General features: G+C 44.9%; 1 protein-coding gene across 1 annotated transcript in view; it reads right to left on the bottom strand.

Annotated features, from left to right (window-relative positions):
• Positions 1-23,475, bottom strand: part of NME8 (NME/NM23 family member 8) — a 165,528-nt gene extending 142,053 nt beyond the window's left edge. Inside the window, exons 1-4 of the mRNA XM_069208147.1 lie at positions 23,362-23,475; positions 22,757-22,889; positions 18,678-18,795; positions 12,133-12,308 (exon numbers count right to left, since the gene is read on the bottom strand). Coding sequence (XP_069064248.1) covers positions 12,133-12,308; positions 18,678-18,795; positions 22,757-22,889; positions 23,362-23,475 — 541 coding nt within the window. The remainder of the gene's footprint in view (positions 1-12,132; positions 12,309-18,677; positions 18,796-22,756; positions 22,890-23,361) is intronic.
• Positions 23,476-23,877: the final 402 nt, after the last annotated feature.

The following is a 23,877-nucleotide window of genomic DNA, read 5'->3' as shown; positions in this document are numbered from 1 at the left end:
TCGCCTTCTCTTCTATCTTCAGCAGAAGACATCTTAACTTTGAAACTCTCTTCTTTTGAAGGAAAGCCAGAAAAATGAAGGCGCTGTGATTTTCAGTCTGTCTCCAGAGAGATGTGAAACCCAAGTAACTGATTTAGGGTGTGGTTTGCAATGTGGATAGGTGGAGACTTAGGGCCTGAATTCAAGGCTACCAGCCTCATGGTGGCGGTCAGTACCACAGCTGTTGTGGCACTCTGGCCACCATATTATGATCACCAGGGTTCCGCCAGCACTGGCAGGAACATGATCCAGACAGCCTGCCGGTGGTGGAGACTAATCCGTCAGAGCAGCACTGCATGTAGTGCTGCCCTGCTGATTACAACCTCGTTCTTTACCAGCCTTTTCATAGGTGTAACACTGCCATGAAAAGACTGGTTGAGAACAGGTGCAGTGGGCTAAAGGAGGGCCCCTGCACTGCTCATGCATTTGGCTTTGGCAGTGTAGGGGCCCCCTTGCCCAGCACCACAGCAACGTTCACTGTCTGCCTAGAACATTGTGAGGGTGCTGGTGCACCCTGTGGGCTACAGCATTGCCACCAGCTTGATTATGAGCCAGAGATAATGCTGCAGCTTGTTTCCCACTAAGCCAGCGGGCCAAGGTTTCCGCCTGCCGACCTAGCTGGAAACTCCAAATAAGTCAGTCACGGTGGTCACAATGAAGGCACCAGCCACCCTGTCAGGATATTGGCGGACAGACTTTTCCATTTGCCAAACTCAGGATGAGGCCCTTAGTGTATGCAATGAGAAGTTGAGGTTTGGATGTTTTCCTTGAATTGAAGTGGATTTGTGGTGGCTTTGCAGCAGATCCATAAAATGAATAAAAAAAGAGAAAGACTTGTTGTATTGTATTTATAGAGAGTTTACATCCTTATGTTGATAACTGTTACTTTTAAAATGTATAATAAGAATCAATGTGTTATTAAAATGCATATATGAACTTGTAAAAATTTATACTATTGAATTGAACTTGTAGGTGAAATTGCATTACAATTTAGATAAAAGAGAACTATGAAAACAAAGGTTATGGGGATGTTGTAGTAGAAAATAACATTAAAGAAGTTAGAAATTCACTGAAAGAAAACAAAGGTTACGCACTCTGAACCCTAAATATTCCCCTGCCATTCAAAAAGCCATACCTCCCATAAAACCTAAAAGCTCCCCTACCACCAACACCTCATAACCACCCCAAACCCTACAAATGCCCCTGCTACCAAAAAAAAACAATCGAAACCCTGAAAAAACCCTTACCACCCAAAAAATCATGTCCACCCTAAATCCCCAAAATTCCCTTGCCACCCAAGAACTCATACTCACCCTAAACCCTAAAAATGCCCTTGCCACTCAAAACCCCATACCCACCATAAACCCTAACAAATTCCTCACTAACCTAAAACCCATTTCCACCATAAGCCCTAAAAATGCCCTTGCTACCGAAAAATCATAACCTACCATAAACCCTAAAATTTCCCCTACCATCCCAAAACCCATACCCACCCAAAACCCTAAAAGTTATTGTATCACCCAAAAACCCATACCCACCCTAAACCCCAAAAGTTCCCTTGCCACACAAAAACACATACCCACCTTAAAACCTAAATATTCCTAAAAAGCCATATCCACCCGAAACCATGACAATTCCTGTACCATCCAAAAACCCATACCCATCCTAAATCTTAAAAATTCCCATGCCATCCAAAAACCCACATCCATCCTAAAAGCTAAAAAATCTACAGATATATGCAGACCAGCTTCAGCAAACACCGAAATAAGGATGTGGTCAGTGGGGAGCAGTGAAAAATTACAAGGTTTCTTGCAGAACCCAGCCACTTCTGACAAGGTTACCGCTGAACATAGTCTTCGTCAAGCTGAACATGCACAATTCCCCAAAGAGAATTCATACAACACATTTGTAATGGCCACTGAAAAATACTACTGTACCGTACACTTAACCCCCTATATAATAGTGCTTAACATGCTTGCCAGTGCTTTCAATTCATCACGATTCATAAAAATTATTCTTTATCAATTCATAAATTCCTGTTGAGAATACATAAAATACCATCAACATCTGAATAAAAACCAGTATAAATAGATAACAATTTGCTCACATTCTGCGAGCTTAAAGAATGAAAAGCAATATGAAAAATATAACAAGGTAAAAAACATCCCTCCATTTAATCCACATGTATCCCCATAAATACTCCAAATGTATCTCCTCACATTAAAAGGGAACACCTCCTCCGTGAGCTGAACAACTCCAGGAGGAGGCTACTTATGCAAACCTCCCATTATTTCAAATCAGATTAGCTGAACAATATGCCCTGTTATAAATGTTGGATGGATCAGAAATCAGAAACCCTCACGGTCTCCAAACAGATATACTCATTTTCTAAATACCCAGTCATACTCCAAATAACAATAGAGGATAACTCAGGTACATCTCATATCCCCACCTCAGAATCAAGTTACTCTACCCCCACAGTCAGATGAGCCAACCTAATATTCACATCTGTCGTCAGGATATCTTTACCATAAAATATGGATAAATACCAACTGGGGATACCATGCATGATAATCCTATCCATGTTAATTCTTATTACACACTAAGGGCCAGATGTAGGTAGCCGTTTGCATGGTGCAAACTGCGAAAATCGCAGTTTGCGCCATGCAAACAGCCTAACGCGATGCTCATTCCCAAATTGCGAGTCGGTACCGACTCGCAATTTGGGAATGCGACTCGCAAATAGAAAGGGGTGTTCCCTTCCTATTTGCGACTTGCATCGCAATTCAGAATTACTTTGTGACTGCGAATGTGAATGTCGACAAAAACATTTTTTCAGAGCATTTTTATGGACCACTGCCTACCCTGAAAAACCGAAACCAAATGGTTTTGGTATTTTTTTCATTTTGCAACTCGTTTTCCTTTAAGGAAAACGGGCTGCAAAATGAAAAAAAAAACTGCTTTATTTAAAAAGCAGTCACAGACATGGAGGTCTGCTGACTTCAGCAGGCCACCATCCCTGTGAGTGCAGGGACTCGTTATGGGGTCGCAAAATGTGACCCACCTCATGAATATTGATGAGGTGGGTCTTTGCGACCCCATAGCGAGTCGCAGACGGTGTCTGAGACACCGTTCTGCATCCGGGATTGCGACTCGGAAATTGCAAGTCGGACAGACTCACAATTTCCGAGTCGCAATCTCGGAGTTTCCTACATGTGGCCCTAAGTTCTTATCATTCCACATGAACTACCAACTTCTCATCCTTATTCAACCCAAAGGTAAATTTGGTGTGAAGGTCCAGAATATACTTGGACTCCAATTTTCTCAACAGTTTTACTCTGCCTCCTCCTTAGATGTTTTTATCTACCCTATCAATTGCAAAAAACCTAAATAACGAGACATTTTATCAACTTTTTGAGCGAAGAGTTTTGCAACAGAGTAGGTAAAATCAGAATTACGTATGGCCCATTGCAAAATACGCTTCTGTAAGGAAAAGATGGCACTTCCCACATACAGGAGATGGCATGGACATTGCAAAAAATAAACACAAAAATCTGATGCACAGGTTAAACTCTTTCTGATTTTTCTCTTGTGCCCCTCAAATGTTTGGAATTCAATGGTATTAGCAATGTGTTTACATGCTTAACAATGGGCACATCTGAAGAAACAATTATATCTTGATAACCACATGTTAATGGAGTGTAACCCAGCATGGTAAGTATGTGTAAGAGGATCTCCAAATATACTCCCCATTCTATATGTGATTAAAGGTTTTGTTGTCAATTCAGGACTTAATATGACATATTTTTTCAGGATATCCCAATGGTTACACATCAGGTTTCTAATCCTAGCTGAGGACGCACTGTATGTGGTAATGAAACGTATACACAGGTCTTACTGTTTTATATTTTGATTGGGGTACAGCAACTGCTCCCTTGTGAAGGGGCTGGCTTTCTTTTACGCTAAACTTAATACCTTAGGAATATATCCCCTGTCCTGAAACTTACATCACATTTGAGTAGTTTGTCTCCTGAATGCCTCCTCAGTGCAACACACTCGTTTGAGGCATTGCAGCTCGCCATTGTGGATGCTATTTAATAAGGTATGGACATGATGGCTATTATAGTGCAAAACACTATTGCCTGCCGTTGCCTCGCGGTGAACTATAGTCTGTATCTTCCCACCTGCCACCCACAATCTAACATCAAGGAAGTTAATCTCCCTATTGCTTATGGTAGTTGTAGATCTAAGGTTAAAAGTGTTGTCGTTCAGTTTCTGCACAAAGGGGCCTCGTTTTTCTCCAAAGAACCATTCCAGAGTAAAAATAAGTAATAGCTATCCCGGGTCCATATCAGTGGATGTTGCATATACTCCTGATTAGCCCCCGCCCAGGCCACCTGCTCCTCCCACCAGCCCATCACAAGATTTTCGAAGGTGGGGGCGAAGCAGGTACCCATCACTGTCCCGACCCTCTGGCGGTAGAACACTCCATCATGTACAAAAATATTTTCCCTCAGGCACATCTATATCATGTCTAAAACTACATGCTTGTGTTCCAAGAAACTTAGAGATCATGTTCCCAAAAAATGCTCACTTGCACGTAACACAACCTCGTGATCAATACAGGTATAAAGTGAGGTCACGTCCATTGTTATCATCCAGAACATTTCATCCCACTCTATGTTGTGTATCTTGGTTAGGAAGTCATCGCTATCCCTGCAGGGTGGCAGCACAGCTTTCAATAGTGGGGACAGGAAAAAATCAATATAGATTGCAACATTCTCCAAACAACCTTCATTAGATGAAACAATTGGTCACCCTAGGGGATTTGTGGCACTTTTATGTACTTTAGGTAGCACATAGAATGCTGGTACCCTTGGATGATCTTTCCTAAGAAATCTATACTTGTCATCATCATCAAGAACACCATGGTCCCTCCACTCCACTAGACAATTCTGAAAAGTATTTACTGCAGCTTTGTACATCTCAGGGGTAATGACCTCATAACATTCCACCTGAGACAGCCGTCTCATTACCTCTTGCTCATACATTGCAACATCCATCCATCACCATCCCATTGCCACGCTTATCTGAGGGCTTGATAACTATAGTGGGATCTTGTTCCAATGTATTGAGGGCTTCCCTTTGTCTAGGGGGCAGATTATCCTGGTCATAGTTAGATCTACCCCTTAACAACACCAGCTCTTTTATCAGAATATCATGGAAAATATTGATTTTATCATGTCGGAGATAAGGTATCAATTGAGTTTTTGGTCTAAACCCACTCCCACTAGGTGTATTAAAATCCACCCCAACGTGTCTAACATGATTGGAATGTCTACATTTGGATCTTCTCCACTTCACTCCCTCTGTAGGGCTTCTTATGCCAACAATCCATCTACATCCCCAATGCAAAATTCTAACAGGAAAACTTGAAGTTCTCAAACTGGAATTCTACATTTCAAAACCTTTCACAATTTATCCAGCTTCAACTTTCGACTAAACAGATATAGGTCAATTCTCGTTTGTGCATAGTTCTAATTTACAGCAGAGCAAAAAGTCAATCCTAACTCTAAAAGTGAGCTCTCATCTTAGGTTAGCTCCCAGTTGGATAAATAAATAAACATACATAAATATATATATATAGGTATATATATATATATATATATATATATATATACATATACACATATATGTATACACACATATATATTTAAATACCTTCTACTTACCTGCAAAGAACGAGTTACTTACCTTCGGTAACGCCTTTTCTGGTGGATACACTAGCTACCTGTGGATTCCTCACTCATTGAATTTTCCCCCTGCGCCAGCTTTCGACGGAAATTTTCTTCCTAGCTTCTGCACGTCGACGAGGATGTCACAATTGCCCACGCGACGCCGTCTGACGTCATACAGGCAATAAGAGGTCCTCGCCGACGTGCCGACATCAGTACCAACATTTTTTACGTGCCTCTGAGACAAACAGGCAATTGAAACAAATATTTATACAACAATATTGAATTATACCAAACAGATATCAATACGCAAAATTATATACATACATACTATGTATAGCAATCTTAAAAATTTGTTTCTCTTTTTTTTTTTTTTTAACCATGTACTTATATACATAAATAAATACACTATATATGAAAGCCATAAACTACCAAGAGGAGCTCACCCAAGGATAACTTGGTAAGACCAGACAGGCAACGGGGAGGCGGGAGGGACCGTGAGGAATCCACAGGTAGCTAGTATATCCACCAGAAAAGGCGTTACGGAAGGTAAGTAACTCGTTCTTCTGATGGATACAACTACCTGTGGATTCCTCACTCATTGAATAGAGTCCCAAAGCAGTATCGCACTCGGTGGAGGGTGCCTGAATGGTCAAACCAAAAAATCCTGCAGCACTGACCGTGCAAAATGGCCATCCCTCCTAACCTCCGAATCCAAGCAGTAATGCTTTGCAAAAGTGTGGAGGGATGACCAAGTTGCGGCCTTGCAGATGTCAACCACACGAACACCCCTAGCCAAGGCCGAATAGGTCGACTTAGCTCTGGTGGAATGAGCTCTTATTCCATCAGGGGGGTTCTTTCTGTGCCAGAGAATAACACAGCTTAATGCAAAGAATGACCCACGTGGAGAGTGTTCTCTTGTGGACTGCCTTCCTCTCCTCTTTCCCACGTACCCGATGAAGAGTTGATCCTCCAATCTAAACTCCTTCGTTCTGTCCACGTAGAAGCTTAGCGCTCTTCTCGGGTCTAAACGATGCAACCTTTCTTCCTCTTTCGAAGGATGAGGCGGAGGATAAAAAGAGGAGAGAGTAATAGTCTGACCCAAATGGAAGGGTGAAATAACCTTCGGCAAGAAAGCAGCCTTGGTCCTCAACACCACCTTGCCTACATAGAAGGATGTATACGGGGGTTTAACAGAAAGAGCCTGCAGCTCACTCACTCTTCTAGCTGAAGTAATTGCAACAAGGAAAACAGTCTTCAAAACCAATAACCTTATAGGGCAAGAATGCATTGGCTCAAACTGTGAGCCCATGAGAAACTTTAAGACTAAATTTAAATCCCACTGAGGCATAATGAAAGGAGTGGGAGGAAACTTATTAATGAGGCCTTTTAAAAATCTTAATACTGAAGGAGATTTAAATAAAGAAGGTTTGTCTGGAAGACACAGAAAGGCTGACAGGGCCGACAAATAGTCCTTGACTGTAGCCACTGCACAACCCCTCTGTGCCAGGGACAACGCAAAAGACAAGACATCTGATAAGTCAAGTAAGGGATCAATTTGCCTCTCTCCACACCAACACACAAATTTAGCCCACCTGCTAGCGTAGATAGATTTAGTGGAGCGTCGCCTGCCCAATAAAATAACATCCACTACCTCAGGTGGGAGAGAAAAGGAACTCAGGTTGCCCCGTTCAATCTCCAAGCATGAAGGTGCAGGCTCTGGAGGTGGGGGTGTAAAACTTGCCCCTGCGATTGTGAGAGGAGGCCTGCCCTGTGAGGGAGACGGAGCGGGGGCACAGAGAGAGTTGGAGAAGATCCGAATACCATACCCTCCTTTGCCAATCCGGAGCTATTAAGATGACATGGGCCCGGTCTTGGTGAATTTTCCTCAGAACCCGAGGAATCAAAGGTATGGGGGGAAACGCGTAAAGCAACTGGTCGCGCCAAGATATCTAAAACGCGTCCCCCAACGTTCCTTGCATCGGATACTGGAGGCTGCAGAACAACGGGCAGTGCGTGTTCGCCCGAGTGGCAAAAAAATCTACCTGAGGGAATCCCCACATCTGGAAGATGTCCAGGGCTAGATCTGGATTAAGATGCCACTCGTGATCGGTCGAGAAGTGCCGACTGAGACTGTCCACACGCACGTTCAAGACTCCGGCCAGGTGGTTTGCTACCAAGCAAATCCGATGGTCCCTTGCCCAGGACCATAGTCGCAGAGCTTCTCTGCAGAGAAGGTACGACCCTACTCCTCCCTGTTTGTTTATATACCACATCGCGGTAGTATTGTCCGTCAGGACCTGAACCGACTGACCGCGAAGGGAAGGGAGGAAGGCCTTGAGAGCCAGACATATTGCCCGCAACTCTAACAGATTTATGTGAAACATCTGTTCCACTGGAGACCATTGACCTTTGACCTCCAGGTCCCCCAGATGAGCTCCCCACCGTAGAGTGGAAGCATCCGTTATTACTGTGGTCACCGGCAGAGGCTGAGAGAACGGCCTTTCTTGAGAATGATTGCCGTCTGCAACCCACCATCTTACATCCACTGCAGCGTCCCTGGAGATCTTTACCGATCCCTCGAGATCTCCTTTGTGCTGAGACTACTGTTTTCGGAGGCACCACTGAAGAGCCCTCATGTGCCAGCGAGCGTGAGTGACCAACAGAATGCAAGAAGCAAACAGACCAAGCAGATGTAGGACCTTGAGGACTGGAATGACCGCTCCACTTTGAAACATTGGAACCAACGCCTGAATGTCCTGAATCCGCTGAGGCGGAGGAAAGGCGCAATTCAATGTTGTATACAGTACTGCCCCTGTGAACAGGAGGCGCTGAGAGGGCTCCAGGTGAGATTTGGGCACGTTCACCGAAAAACCCAGGTCGAACAACAACTGAGTTGTCGACTGCAGGTGACGTAGCACGAGCTCCGGAGACTTGGCTTTGATCAACCAATCATCCAGGTAAGGAAATACCGCTATCCCCTTCCTTCTGAGCTCTGCTGCAACCACCGCCATCACCTTTGTGAAGACTCGAGGTGTTGAAGTAAGACCAAACGGAAGGACCGCAAACTGATAGTGCTGCGATCCCACCACAAACCGGAGATACTTCCTGTGCGACTTGAGTATCGGGATATGAAAGTAAGCATCCTGCAAGTCGACAGACACCATCCAATCTCCTTCGTTCAATGCCAAAAGCACCTGAGCCAAGGTCAGCATCTTGAACTTTTCATGTTTGAGGAACCAATTCAAAATCCTCAGGTCCAGAATTGGCCTCAACCGACCATCCTTCTTGGGGATCAGGAAGTATCTTGAGTAAAAACCCTGACCCCTCTCCTGCTCTGGAACCAACTCAACTGCACCCTTTGAAAGGAGGACTAGAACCTCCTGTTCTAGTAACAGGAGATGCTCTTCTGAACAGTAGGATGGGCGGGCGGGATGGGGGGAGGATACTCCTGAAAGGGAAGGGCATAGTCTTTCCCCACAATGCTGGTGACCCAGGAGTCTGATGTTATATCCTCCCACTTGTGGAGAAAGTTCAATAACCTCCCCCCTACAGGAGTGGTATGTGAAGGAATTGGTGGAAGACTAAGGCTGCTTCCCATGCTGCACCCCTCCAGAGGAAGAGGAAGAGGCAGAGTGCTGCTGGGCGGCTCCTCTGGTCCGGACCCTACCCCTCCCCCTGTATGATCTATAGGGGAGAGCAGTGGCAGGTTGCTGTTGAAATCTGCCTCGAAAGGAGGAGGATGAGCCACAACCAAACCCCCTAAATCTTCTGAACAGTCTCGAAGAAGCAGAAGAGGAGGCCTGCAAGCTTAATGACTTTGCCGTGGCCCTACTCTCCTTAAATCTCTCAAGGGCAGAGTCCGCCTTGGATCCAAAAAGTTTATCCCCATCAAAGGGAAGATCCAGCAGGGCTGACTGGACATCAGATGAAAATCCAGAGGAACGAAGCCAGGCCTGTCTCCTCGTAGCAACAGCAGTGCCCATAGCCCTGGCTACAGAATCAGTAGTGTCCAGCCCCGACTGGATTACTTGGGTTGCTGCAGCTTGAGCATCTGAAACCAGACTCAACACCTCCTGAGGCACCTCCGTATGGGACGACTTTATCCCTTCCATTAGGGCGTAGATGTATCTGCCCAAAATGCATGTGGCATTAGTAGACTTGAGAGCCATACTGCATGATGAGAAAGCTTTCTTGGAAGATTGGGCCATTTTCTTTGAGTCTCTGTCCGAAGGCACCCCCGGAAAAGAGCCTGGGGCAGTCCGAGATGAACATGAAGCCTGAACCACTAGGCTCTCTGGGGTCGGGTGCTGAGACAAAAAGCCTGGATCTGCAGAAGCCACACGATACCTGCGTGCCACTGATCTATTAACGGCCGAAGATTACACCGGCTTCTTCCAGATCTCTAAAATTGGTTCTAACAGAGCCTCATTAAATGGCAGAAGTGGCTCCGCAACCGTCAAAGCAGGATGTAACACCTCAGTCAATATATTGGGTTTAGATTCAGACACCGGCAAGGGAAGGTCCAAAAAGTCAGCTGCTTTCCTTATTACAGAGTGGAATGAAGCAGCCTCCTCTGTATATTCTCCAGGAGATGTTAAGTCCCATTCTGGAGAGGTGTCTAAGCCACTTCACTTACTGTATCCAAACCCTGGAGATCTCCCAGAGGTTCTTCAATCTCCCCTTCCTCCTGGGCCTGCTTCCGATACTCCTGCTCCTCAATGAGGCAAAGAGCAAGCCTTCTTGAATGTAGCCTGGCTTCAATCCTTGGTGTCGACAGGGCGTCAGCCGACGTCGATGCCTGACGCCGATCCTCGGATCCGTCTGACGCCGGATCCATCGGCACCGTGGACTTCTTCGGCGCCGTATAAGGCAAAGGATGAACAGGAGAACTCTCCGGCGCCGGACCAGCAGATCTACTCGGTGTCACAGGCTGTGAAGCCGACGCCAAAGGAACCGGCGCCGAGCCAGCACCTCCCATTGGAAGGAAGGGCATGAAAGGTGCCGGTCGTAAAGGAGCCGGAGCACCCATATTGAAGGCCAATGGCCCGAAGGACCAGCTGGTCCATCACCTGGAGCCATTTGTTGAAAAATGGCAAACATCACATTTAAAAATGCAGAACTGTCAGCACCTGGGGCCGGGAAAGCCGGATACTGCGGAGCCTGGGCTCGAGGTGACATCTGCGCCGGCCCCGGAGTCTGAGAAGCCGGTGAGAACTCCTGACATTGAAGAACCTCAAACACAGTTGGTGAACTCAAAGGCGAAGTCGGCGAAGCCGGTGATGCAGGAGGCGTCTGCGGCTGCGGAGTGATGGTGGGACTAACCTCCCATGTCTTTCGGCGTCGAACAGAAGGCGACCTCGAGCGCGACCCCTCCCTACTCGACCGGTGGTGAGATTCGCGACGACGCTGGGAGTCACGATGTCGCCGATGGGACTTAGGAGAAGATGACTTGCGCCGATGCCGCTTCTCCCTCTTCTTGGATTTCGCCAAAAAGAGTTTCGCCTCACGCTCCTTCAACGCCTTCGGGTTCATCCGTTGACAGGAGTCACATTTCTCCACGTCGTGGTCGGAGCTGGGACACCCCAAGCAGTCTACATGTGGGTCTGTCACCGACATTTTGCCTCTGCACTCCCTGCAGGGCTTAAAACCCGACTTTCGTTGAGACATGCTTTCTTTTCGATGAAAGAAACAGTAACAGTAACTGTAACTACGCAGAGTAGAATCAGTAGCTCCCTCGAACAATAACCGTCGTTAGAAGGCACGGAAAAAAGGGAAGTGACGTCGGCACGTCGGCGAGGACCTCTTATTGCATGTATGACGTCAGACGGCGTCACGTGGGCAATTGTGACGTCCTCGTCGACGTGCAGAAGCTAGAAAGAAAGTTTCCGTCGAAAGCTGGCGCAGAGGGAAAATTCAATGAGTGAGGAATCCACAGGTAGTTGTATCTATCAGAAATACTGACATTTACCATGAATTGAGTGGTAAAAGACATCCGTGGTAAAGGTATATCCGTTGTAAAAAAAAATTGTTGTTATAGACTTTCATGGTAAAGGCTTATTTGCTGTAAAGGCACCTAGTTGATTAGCCTTCGTTGCTAAGCTGTTTCCCATATCATACACCTATATACCCACACACTCACAAGCCCACCCACACACACCTTACATGCCTATTGGCCCCACACACTTACACTCCCACATATTTACACATGCACACAAATTCTCTCTCTCTTAATCTCACTCTCTCTTGTGATGCCACTTAGAAGATCTCCAGATAAATGACAAATAAACAGTCTTTAAAATTTCAAGAGAGACTATGCATAAGCAGCACAAAGTTCAACTCTAATTCTATAACTTACCTCTGTTTACCCTCAAGAGATCAGGCCTTATTATAGCTAAAGTCCTTTCTATTGGCTTTGCTTCAGCTTGTTTTTTCTGTGGTGGGAAAAAGTAGGCTACTTGTTTTGCAGCATCTTCCTTGTTATCTTCACTGTTACATAACAGTACATCATCTTTTTCTAAAATCTCTTGCAGGCTGAAGGAGACATTAAAATACTTTTTAGAGGCAACATATTTGCATAGGAAATGTTTCAAACAAGGTGCATATTATCGAGGCTACGGGAACTGCATCTCAGAACAGAATATGATTTTCTATATAGCTGTATGCAAGTGAAAGTAATGTGAGGGGTGGTAAACTCAGGAATATCATCTAAGAGTGGCTAAGAGTTCCAGTTGCTCTGCTTATACCATTGCCTGCCGTTCCTGTGGAGTGACCTGAACCTTGAACATGGAAGTTCTACATGCCATCAAGAATGTATGGTTATAGCACTACTGAGGCATGCACATAAGTAAAAAGGCTCTTGTTGCCTCCACATTACAAAGAGATTCTACTAAGCATGTGCCACAAAGTAAGTTTGCTCTGTTTAGATTTATGTAGAAGACAGGGCAGTCAAATACACACACAAATCCTCTAATCTGGATTTACTCAGGTTTCGCGGAAGACACTGTGTTCCACCTCAAAATGAATGGGAAGACCTCCATTTTTAGCCTCCTACTCTCAATCAACCTAATTCCCACGGCAATCTAAACAAGCATTTACAATGCAATAGGTCGTGCATTTTCTTGAGTTAGATCTATTAGCATTGTAAATTCAGAACTGGACTTTTCTTGCCACATAAATTGGTCAACCCTGTATCATAATTTTGTTTTTTCTTCCATGTTTTGGTGGTCACTGGCAGCTACTGACCATAGAAATTACAAGCCCTTGTGGAGAGACGAGAGGACTGCACTACCTCGTGTTGTGTAAACGTCTGAACAGAAATTGGAAAACAAGGCTGGAAAAGTATTTTCTTTTTTTAATTTAATTTTAACAGTCTTGCAAGCATTCTTGCCTCACAGTTCAATGAGCAGGGCAGCCTTAGAAGATTTATGGTTCAAATAAAGGCGATAAGCAATACCCTGTCTGCAACGTCGTGTGTGCTAGCAGGGAAGGGCCCTGGCAAGAGAGACTCGAGATGCGATGTGAGGCTAAGTAAGTTTCACATCATTGCTCCTAGGTTTAGCTACATTTTGCCAGAAAGGGCATATTGTGGCTTTCATGAGCAGTGAACTATGCGACGGGGTGTTTCTTTGTAAAATAAGCTTATTTTAGGAGCCAGAGGTAAACGAGAACAGCACTGGACTAAAGCCAAAATAGCCAAAACAAATGTCAGCAACATCGGAGGAGATGGGAGGAACGGAATGCTGCAATAAAATGCAGGCAGCTGCCAGCCTAAAACACCTACAGTGAAAGGGGAGCACCAAAGAAATAACAAAAATGGTCTCTCATAGTAACAGATAAAGAAACCAAAGTGGAGTAATACAGTCCAAATTAAATCCCTTTAAGAAGTATACTAAGAGTATACACAAGGTAAAATGCTTACGCTCGACCTAAAAACTTCCACAAAACACTACCTGCATCACACACTTCATACTGGAACATGAAAGCCTACATAGGGCACAGTGACATACACATGACTGTAAGCAAAAAATGAAAACTCTTACATTTCTATTTACACACTACAATGCAAGGCAGGAATAAACATATTTCACATGTTTTTCTTGGAACTCTCTGTAACTCTCTGCATCGAACATCTGCATTGATGGCGGAGGAGTGATGGCCGGGCTAATCTCCCACGTCGGACAGCGCCAAGCAGATGGAGATCTGGATCTGGACCTGGACCGACCTCTACTCGATCGGCGCGAGAGTCATGGCGACGCTGAGAGTCTCCATGGCGACACTGAGTCTTCGAAGATTTCGAAGAAGACTCTCTGCGATGCCGCCTTTCCTTCCTCTTCTTGGAATGGGCTAGGAATAATTTAGCCTCTCTCTCTTTAAGCGCCTTAGGGTTCATGCGCTGGCAGGAACCGCATGACTCAACCTCATGGTCAGAGCTAAGGCACCATAAACAATTTTCATGGGGGTCAGTGACCGACATCCGACCCCCACACTGGTTACGAGGTTTAAAACTAGATTTTCTTGGCTGTGACATAGTAACTACAGATGCACAACTGTAGCTCCCTGTTAGCCTCGAAGAAAAAACGTTATTCGAAGGCACGAAAAAAAGGGAACTGACGTCTGCACTTCGACGAGGGCTTCTTATTGCCTAGATGACGTCATACGGCGTTTCATGGAGTCGGGCAATTGTGACGTCATCGTCGACGTGCAGAGCTAGAATAAATTTCCGTTGAAGCTGGCGCGAGGGGTGAATTCTTTAGGTGAGGAATCCACAGGTAGGTGTATCCATCAGAAGCAGGATTCTTGCTCATTGATTTTGAGCTGTGCTATCTGAAAATAAAGGACTATCTCAGGGAAATATTGAGTAAAAAAAATCAATTTTACAGCCTACAGGAAGACAAAACATGCTTGGCTGTGCGCTGAGCCAGCTAGACCCATAAAATATGACCCCTTGCTTTTATTAATCAATCAACTTGAGATATACTTCCATCACTGCTTTTCACTTAAAAAAAAGATTGTGAATCTCAACAACTTGTGCTGATTCTTCAAGTTTAGGAAGTGAACATGCGCACTTTGAAGAGCAATTGAGCATGTCCATTTGGGGGGGGAGTTCAAGTGAAGACGTAGCATCTTGGATTTGTTTCTTATTTAATGTAATTGTTTGCTTCATTTAGTGCAGTAATAAGCCTAAAGATTTGTTTTGGAATACTTTGTTATAACGGAGGTTACTAGGAGTAAATTCATTTTTTATTCAGCGACAAAAAATTGGTTTGACCATTTCATTTTGCAATTGTGGTAAATTATGTTTCCCTAATGTTTTTGATTGTGTGTGCAATGGAGGGACCTTGAGTCTCAAGGCATGGCCATTTTGCACAAAACTCAAAACCCCTCTGTCCGTAGTGTTCATTTCCCACTCCCAAAGATGATTTTAAATGATTGTCCACACTAGAGTGGTTTACAGGAGAGGGGATAGAAAGGGATTACTGTTCATTGTTGTTGTTGTTGTTGGCTACTGGTAGCTGACTGCCCCTGTCTCGTTTGCTCTGTAGTCGTGCTTATAATGTTGAGTTTGCTGCTGATGCTGTTGCCAGGAAGGATATTGCAACTCCTTTTATCTCCTGATCTAAAATTGCAGTTGTACATTTTTTCTCATTTTCTCCAATCCAACAGCTCTACCCATGTCTTGTTCTGCTTTAATGTTATGGAGCTTCATAATGTCGAACCAGTGAAGCAATGTGTCAGTGCCTCATTAAGAGAGGGGTGTCCTGTCCGCAATAAAGCATCCTCTTGGTAAAATCAGAAGAATGGTACTTGAGACAGGTGAGTGATCCTTCAAAGTGGGGTGGCCCATGAAGGAGTCAAGCATAGAAGATGTATATATATATATATATATATATATATAAATATATATATATATATATATATATATGTTTTTGTTGTAGATGTCATCAGTGATGTCATAGAACATGCCATGGGTGATGTATTATGTGAGGTCATAGGCAGTGTATCGTGGGGGCACAAGTTATAGCTAGCTGTGCTAACTATAATTGGTGAATTTCAGTTTTTTTAAATTCAAAACGTTAATGTTGTCACTGACATTTTGACCCAACTATAAGATTACTTTAACTTTTGGTTTATCAGTGAATTTCGAGGGTTTATTAAATGTAAAGTAATATTTTATTACCATACGTAAAGCCAACCTCCTGCCATGAACGGCCTTTGGTCATGCATGGTGGTGGTTGATCACAGGACTTTGGGCCTCATTACGACTTTAGGGGTCCTCGGACAGCCATGTTGGCGGTGGTGGTCAGACCACTAACAGGCTGGAGGAGAGCCTATGACTCTGGCGGTGATGCATACAGAATCCCACCAAAAACACTGATGCCACCGCCAATTCGCACAGACCGCTGCAGACGAATGAAGGCTCCAGCAGTCCGGCGGAGACCAAGTTTCCATCAGACTTATTACGAGGTTGCACACTGCCAACATTTCTGCTGCGTTCAGACCACCACCAAAAGGCAGACGGAAACGAACTAGATAAAAGGAGACACTCACCTCCAGGAAGCTATACAGGTCCAAAGCCGCCTTGTAACCACTACTAGATGTCATCCTGCTGCTCCTGCTTGCAGAAAGACAACGGAATCTTCGCCGCCGATGATGACAGCAACCATAAGTACACACACTTACCTGTTATAGTTGTATATTGTGACATTTTGTGCTGTTACATAATATTCCATAGCGAGGGGACTGCAAGGGCAGCACACACACATACAATAGCAAAGACACCCACACCTGCACAGCACACACACTGCAGTCAGCACACACATACACCACACGTCAAGAACACCCATTATTTACTCACCGGAATGCAGCACAGTCTCAGTCTCGCACAATCCCATGCAACATACAACAGCACCACAACCACACCATCAAAAACACATTGTCAAGCACTGATAACCTACACTGGCCAGGTACTCATCACACAGACAACACAATGTACAACCAACAGGGAATGAACACACACAACTACACAATCATACAACTTAGCAATCAACACACACATCAAACACACAGAGTACATCATACCTATCATACCATGCACAATACACACACACTCACATAGTCAAAGTACACAAAGTCACACACCACAATAACAAACACTTGTCAACACAAACACTACACAATACCATGACAACAACATATCTGCAAGATACATATGCTAATCACACAACACATATCCTATCCTTGGGGGACAAATGCACTGCACACACCCTCACATACTGCCCAAACAATAAAGGAAGCACAGGCACCACACACACACAAATACTCACACACAACCAATGTCAACCAGGAATAACTCTAATCTAGGAAAGGAAAAGCAGGGCAAAGATGTAACCAGAACACCAACAACTGGTTGGTTTCTATATATATATTTAACAAACAATAAATAGAAAAGTTCAAGGCCATTAGTCAGTCTAATATACAAATAATATTGTGTGCCAGAGGAACTATATGGTGCCACAACATAACTCCTGACAGCCATCTAACATCCACAAGTCGGGGCATCAAGGGGGCAGGCAGGCACCTCAGGGATGATCTGAGGGGGAGTGGTGGAGGTGGGGTTAAGTTTGGGAGGGGGTTTGGGCTTTGGCTTGTGAGGGGGGTTTGGTTTTGGCTTGTGGGAGGGTTGGGTCGTCCTGGGAGGGGTCAACTTCTTGGCGGGGAGGGACATGGGTACTGGCACGGGAGTAGGGGAGGCCTTGGAAGTGGAAGGGATAGCCTTGGGGAAGGAACCTGATCATCTAGGGGTGTCACGGGGGTAGTAGGGAAAAGGTCAAACTCTGAGAGGAAAGACTTGTTGCACACACAGGGACGGTCATAACAAAAGGGTTTGGGTGTGGAGGAAGAGGGAGTGGTTGTCTGAGGTGTTTGTGTGGATGTCGTAGGTGTATGTTTGTGGGAGGTATGCTTGTGAGTGGTGGGTGTCTGATGGGTGGGTGAGTGCAGGCATTTATGTGTCTTGGGCTAAGGTGTGGTTAAGGTGCTTGGGGATACCGTGGTGGGGTGGGGACTGCAGGTATGGTGGATGTGCTGCATGTATGCATGTCTGTAGCTGTGGTGTCTGCAGGTGTGGTGACTGGGGTGGATGTCTGAGGATCTGCTGCAGTGGTGTCTGCAGGTAGGATGGGTGTGGTGGCTGGATTACTGAATGTTGGTGTGGTGTCTGCAGGTGTGTCAGGTGTTGTGGCTATGATGCTGGGGTTGGTGGGGGTGTCAGGGCAGGTTGTGACTGTTGCTGTGTGTTCAGGTGTATGTTGCTTGTGTGTATTCTGATGGTGTGTCTTTTGGGCCTTATGTTTGTCTGTGCTACCCTTGAATGTTGAGGTGGATGCCTGTCTGTTTGTGTGCTTTGGCTGGATTGGGGAAGGAGGGATTCGGATTGTGAAGAGGAAGGTGCAGTGGGGACAGTAGACAAAGGGAGACTGACTGCCATCAGTGTGGGGGCCAGAGCCTGAAATTATCTCTGTAGGCCAGCTAGTGCACCATTAATGCCCTCCAGGAATGCATTACTCTGTTGAATCTGAGTTGCCAGTCCCTGAATGGCATTCACAATGGTCAACTGACCCACAGAGATAGACCTCAGGAAGTCAATAGCCTCCTCACTGAGGACAGCAGGGCTAACAGGGGCTGGGGGAGAGGTGCCTACGGGTGAAGGAGATGCCCACCCTCTTTGGTAAGCTGGCATGGCCAACTGGGTAGGGAGCTAAAGGGAGGACTGTGACAGAAAGGGGGTGGCAGACAGGGATGGTGCTGGGGCGGTCGCAGATTGGTCTGCCACCTGCAGATAGCTTCTACTCGAGGAGGATTCCAAAGGTGATGAACTGGATCCAGTCTCCCTCGTGTCACCCCCCTGGCTGGCCCTCCAGGCCACTGGGTCCCATGGTGTTGGTATCCTCATGACTGGAGGTCCCGTGGCCTGAAGCTTGCCCACTCAGCTGTGCCCCATCTCTTTCACCTGCAGATGCTGGGAAAGAGAAAGTGAGATAGGGTCATCATATTCTTTACCTAACACTTGTATCACATTGCACACATCAGTAACATTACATCTAGTTGTACAACACCCCCAGGTAGTACCAGTTTACTGCCAACATTATATCACAACAAGATACAATGTACATTCCTTAATCAGAACATAGTCATATACCAGCTAAGCTACCTAGCTTACACCTACAATACCATGATTCAGCAGGGCTATCACACTAAACATTCAATGACAAGGTGACTTGCCCACATGACACAGGGTCCCTCTCCAAAGCAACATAGACAACCAACAACCAAGCTATGGGAAATAGATGTAAAATAGATTTCCACATATCACATACACATACTAAACACATACCAAGAAATTAGTCTGATGTCACGTACCAGGCAAGGAAACATATTGTATAGTAAAGACAAGACAGCACGTTGCAGACAAGACATACCCAACTTATGTCACTGAATACACAACCTTCACAAGGGAAATGTGCAAACAACTAACTACTCTAATTGGCGTAACCAAATGTTAGAAGATGTAAGAGTCAGACCACATGTCACCTACACATGTATAAATGGCGATGTAGAAAAGGATTATACATACTTTGTGAACCAAGTCATCCATGTCACTGTCCTCCTGAAAACAAAGTATAGCACTCATATAAGGGCCTAAAAAGCATAGAATATTTACTCACAGACAACCACAGGTAGTATATCTACTATTTCAAGACAATGGACACCTGTTGTGCATACAGGTGAGATACAGTACAACGTATCATGCAATTGTTCTATCAATAGCCAAATGACTGAGTGCAACATCACTAAACACACATCAGACATGACTAGCCTTACATCTGTTTGGGGCAAAATTCTAAGACCAACCACATATGAGGCTACCATGACAGGTACACCCACAATGATGCAAGCCAAATGCCTGAATAGACATACAATACCACTCACATGTGTATGTCATCTACCACACCTGCACCACAATAGTGTCAGTGCAAACAATAGGTTTCCGTACAACAAGGACTCAAACCTTAACCAAAATAGCAGCAGAAATAATGTTAAAAGCTCTTTTCAATGTGGATTCATGGCGTAACCTTTCAATGTACACATAACGTTGGCAAAAACATTTAAGATTGGAACTGTCAAGAATTTGTCTTGGCCTATTTATCATGCCTATAACACTATGGATAAGGAAATAGCCGTGTAGCCACTTCCCACCTACAGAACATGAACATGGTACTAACATTCATAGCCCTGACATCAATGTATGTGACCCAATAGGAGACAAGCAATTCCTCCTTGGTTACCAACATGTAGGATGTCCATTCAGATGACACATTACACAGGCCTAAGTACATCCCTCAATTACCAATGAGTTTCACCTTCTAATAGGTCTGAATAAGTTATCCAAGTATGGCATGTGAAATGTCAGATGGAGATCAAAGCCTCACATGATGCTGTCACTCATCAGAAACCTTTTGAAAAGTTGGAATGACTTCAAATTGTCAGACTCTATGTTGCACATAGATATGGATCAAAGGACATTGGAATGGACAGAGGGCAACTACCAGGACAACTTACCATCATGATATTGGGAGTATGTCAACATCAGGGCAGTGCGTGCTCTACGGGCGACTAGAATGCAAAAACCCAACACTCTCAAGATAACCTAATTCATGCATTGTGCTGATATGTTGTTGTTTAACCTTTTGCTTTGCAGAGTTTAATCCTGAAGACTTATGTTCAAGGTGCATATAAATACTGTTCATTTGCAAAGTACTGCTGCAGGCTTTCAGAGTGTGTCAGGGTGTGGTCCCTTTCCAGGGCCTTATAGAAGCTTTCCCTGCAGCATGCCTGTGTGTGGTTGTGGGCTGGGCTAAGACTCTATAAAAAGGGAGCCAGCCCAGCACCACATGCTCACTATTCAGAGGTCCCGGTGCAGAGCAGCAGCAACTTCCTGAGCTCCTGTTCCGGAGGCCTACTTTGATCTTCCAGGCCTTTGCCCTTCATTACTTTGGTGATCCTTGATCAGGGCGGTAAGACGGAGGTCGGGCTGGGCCACGATTCCGTTTTCGAAGGCATTCAAGTTCTTGGGCCTAATTTTTCATGTTGACAGATTTTACCTTGTGCGTGTGAATGTGCTCTTGGTTTTTCTGGCATTTACATGTTGATATTCGAATTGGCAAGACGCACGATTCATTCCTCGTGTTTAACTTTGATATTCATTGTGCGCTACCATTTCTTGGCAGTTACATGGTGGCATTCGAATCGGCAAGACGTGTGATTCATTCCTCGTGTTTAACTTTGGTATTCATTGTGCGCTATCATTTCTTGGCAATTACATGGTGGCATTCGAATCGGCAAGACACGCGATTCATTCCTCGTGTTTAACTTTGATATTCATTGAGCGCTACCATTTCTTGGCAGTTACATGGTGGTATTCGAATCGGCAAGACGCGTGATTCATTTCTTGTGTTTAATTCATGTTATTCATTGTACGCTACCATTTCCTGGCATTCATATGGTAGCCTTCGAATCGGCAAGACGCGCGATTCTTTTCATTGTGTTTAACTCATGATATTCAGTGCGCGCCACCATTCCTTTTGCATTCACGTGGTGGCCTTCGAATCGGCAAGACGCACAATTCATTTCTTGTGTCTAATTCATTGTATTCATTGTGTGTTACCATTTCATGACATTTATGGGCTGACATTCGAATCGTCAGAATACGTGATTCATTTTTTGTATTGAACCCATGCTATTCATCGTGCGTTACCATTTCATGGCATTTACTTGGGAGTGCTTGAAACGGAAATACACGCGATTCATTCCTTGTGTTTAAAATCACGATGTTCATTGTGCGCTACCACTTCATGGCATTTACGTGGTGGCCTTCGAATCGGCAAGACACGCAATTCACTTCTCGAGTCTAACATATGTTATTCATTGTGCACAATCATTCCATGGAATTTACAACCTTTGTTAAAATCTGCAATGTGCGCAATTCATGTTCCTGCAATTCAAGAAAACTAAAGTGCTAGAGTTCTTGATGTGATATTGTATGTGCATAATAGTCCCTCAAGCTCGATTCATATGGTGGTTTAGAAATTCATTCAGATTATTTCCTGATTCCTCATGCAAAAGACTATACTTGATTTTGAAAGTTGTATTTAACCTTTCTTGATTCCCTCACAGGCATTCAGTTATCTTGAAGCCTAGTTATTTGATTCCATGCTTAAGTTGTCCATGTTTTCAGTGTGACAATGCCTTGAGTCATAGCCTAGTACTGGTTATTATGATATAATCTTGATATTGTGTGTTCAACCTTTTGCTTCCCACAGGTCTCCTTCCCAGCTGTTCCCTACCTAATCCCCTTTTTCCCACTTGGACTCTCTTAGACTCTGTGACATTCTAGTCAGAGTATTGGAGCTGTCTTGTGGTGGAAGTGTTGGGAACGTGCACAGACCCCGAGGATCTGGTGACTCTGACAGAGTATTGACCTGTAGGTGGAAAAGAACAACTATCAGGGTATGAAAAGCTGTATAGTGGTACACACATTTGACACAGTCACATGTGCATCATTAAATGCTTCTGTACAGAGGGGACACCATAGGAGAATAATATGTCCCTATACAAATTAGAATGTGCACACCTCTGTACCAATGTTGGGGACTGTACATCAATGTGCTCCTCGGGGATCTTTGACCCTTTACATTTACCACATTGTCACAGCATAGGAACCTTCACAACATACACTAACCTGTTATAGGGATGAAAATGTAGCAAGTCTGTACTTCCCCCCTAGTGACTGCTGTGCCGCCCACAAAAGCCCATCCAACTCCGGGTAGGCCAATGCCAATATGCAGTCCATTAGAGGGGGGGGGGTCAATGTCCGACAGGCACCCGTCCTTTTTGGGAGGACATCCCCAGCTAGGCCTCACCTGTCTTCCGAGCCCAGGGTCTCAGGTTGTCCCACTGCTTCTTACAGTGGATGCTCCACTGGCTGTGGACCCACAGAGTCTGCACTTTCCTGGCAATGGCAAGCCAAATCCCCTTTTTCTGATGGGTGTTGACCTGCATGGATGACACAGACAAGAAGATGATGTCATGACAACAGACACAATACCATAACAAACAGGGTGAAAATACAAGTTAGTGAAACTAGCCATGCACTGACTGCCTTCAACATCCCCTTCAATGATGGATGACCATCGGCAGTCAGGCCATGTGTGATAAAGAGACAGGCATACAACATGCATATTTAGCACCAGGTGTCAGCTTGAAACATGTGACCAGACCACAAACATATCTCTAAACATGGTATATTTTTCACACCACATTCACTGATCATGTATTACAGTCTACAGTTGGATCAGAGGACATACTTCACACACACTCTACTATGTCTAAGGACTCAAAATGTATATGTACACATATGCACATTCCCATCTACTCATACATTTTACCACAATCCTTCATTCCACCACATTCCCTGGACATCATCATACACCTAACCCTTAAAACATTGCACTTGCATTGCAATTACCGGTTCCTCTGGTGCACCATAGAGCTGTTCATACAAGGGTAGGACATCCTCCATAAGCTTTTCAAGCTCCTCAGAGAAGAAGGCAGGGGCCCTATCACCTGTAGGACGTGGCATGATTGCTCCTAGAGGCAGTACACAACAGCTCAGGTTGTGGAGATCTTACAGCAGCAGTGTCAGGAATCAAGTGAGAGATGAAGTATGAGATGGCGGTCACTTCTGACACGTAAAAGAGCGTCAACGCCAGCGGACATCGGCATTGGCCCAAGTTCACCAAAGGCAGCAATGTGTTCCAGTGGCATGTCCAGGGCGGTTGTATCCGCCTACCCGCATGACGACATCCGCCGGCGGACTTAGGTCAATTCCTAATGTCCCGTACAGTAGGTGAGACAGCTGCCATGTTAAGGCTCATATATGCTTGAAAATAATTATTTTAAAGTTGTGTCACAAGCTGTGAAACATATCTATGACATTGTGTTCACTCCTGGCTTTGAGCAAACATGCAGCAATTTGCATGAA

Source organism: Pleurodeles waltl, chromosome 2_1 (genome assembly GCF_031143425.1).
Source record: "Pleurodeles waltl isolate 20211129_DDA chromosome 2_1, aPleWal1.hap1.20221129, whole genome shotgun sequence".
NCBI lineage: Eukaryota > Metazoa > Chordata > Amphibia > Caudata > Salamandridae > Pleurodeles > Pleurodeles waltl.
The sequence above is the reverse complement of the archived record's forward strand: the minus strand, read 5'-3'. Positions and strand labels throughout refer to the sequence as shown.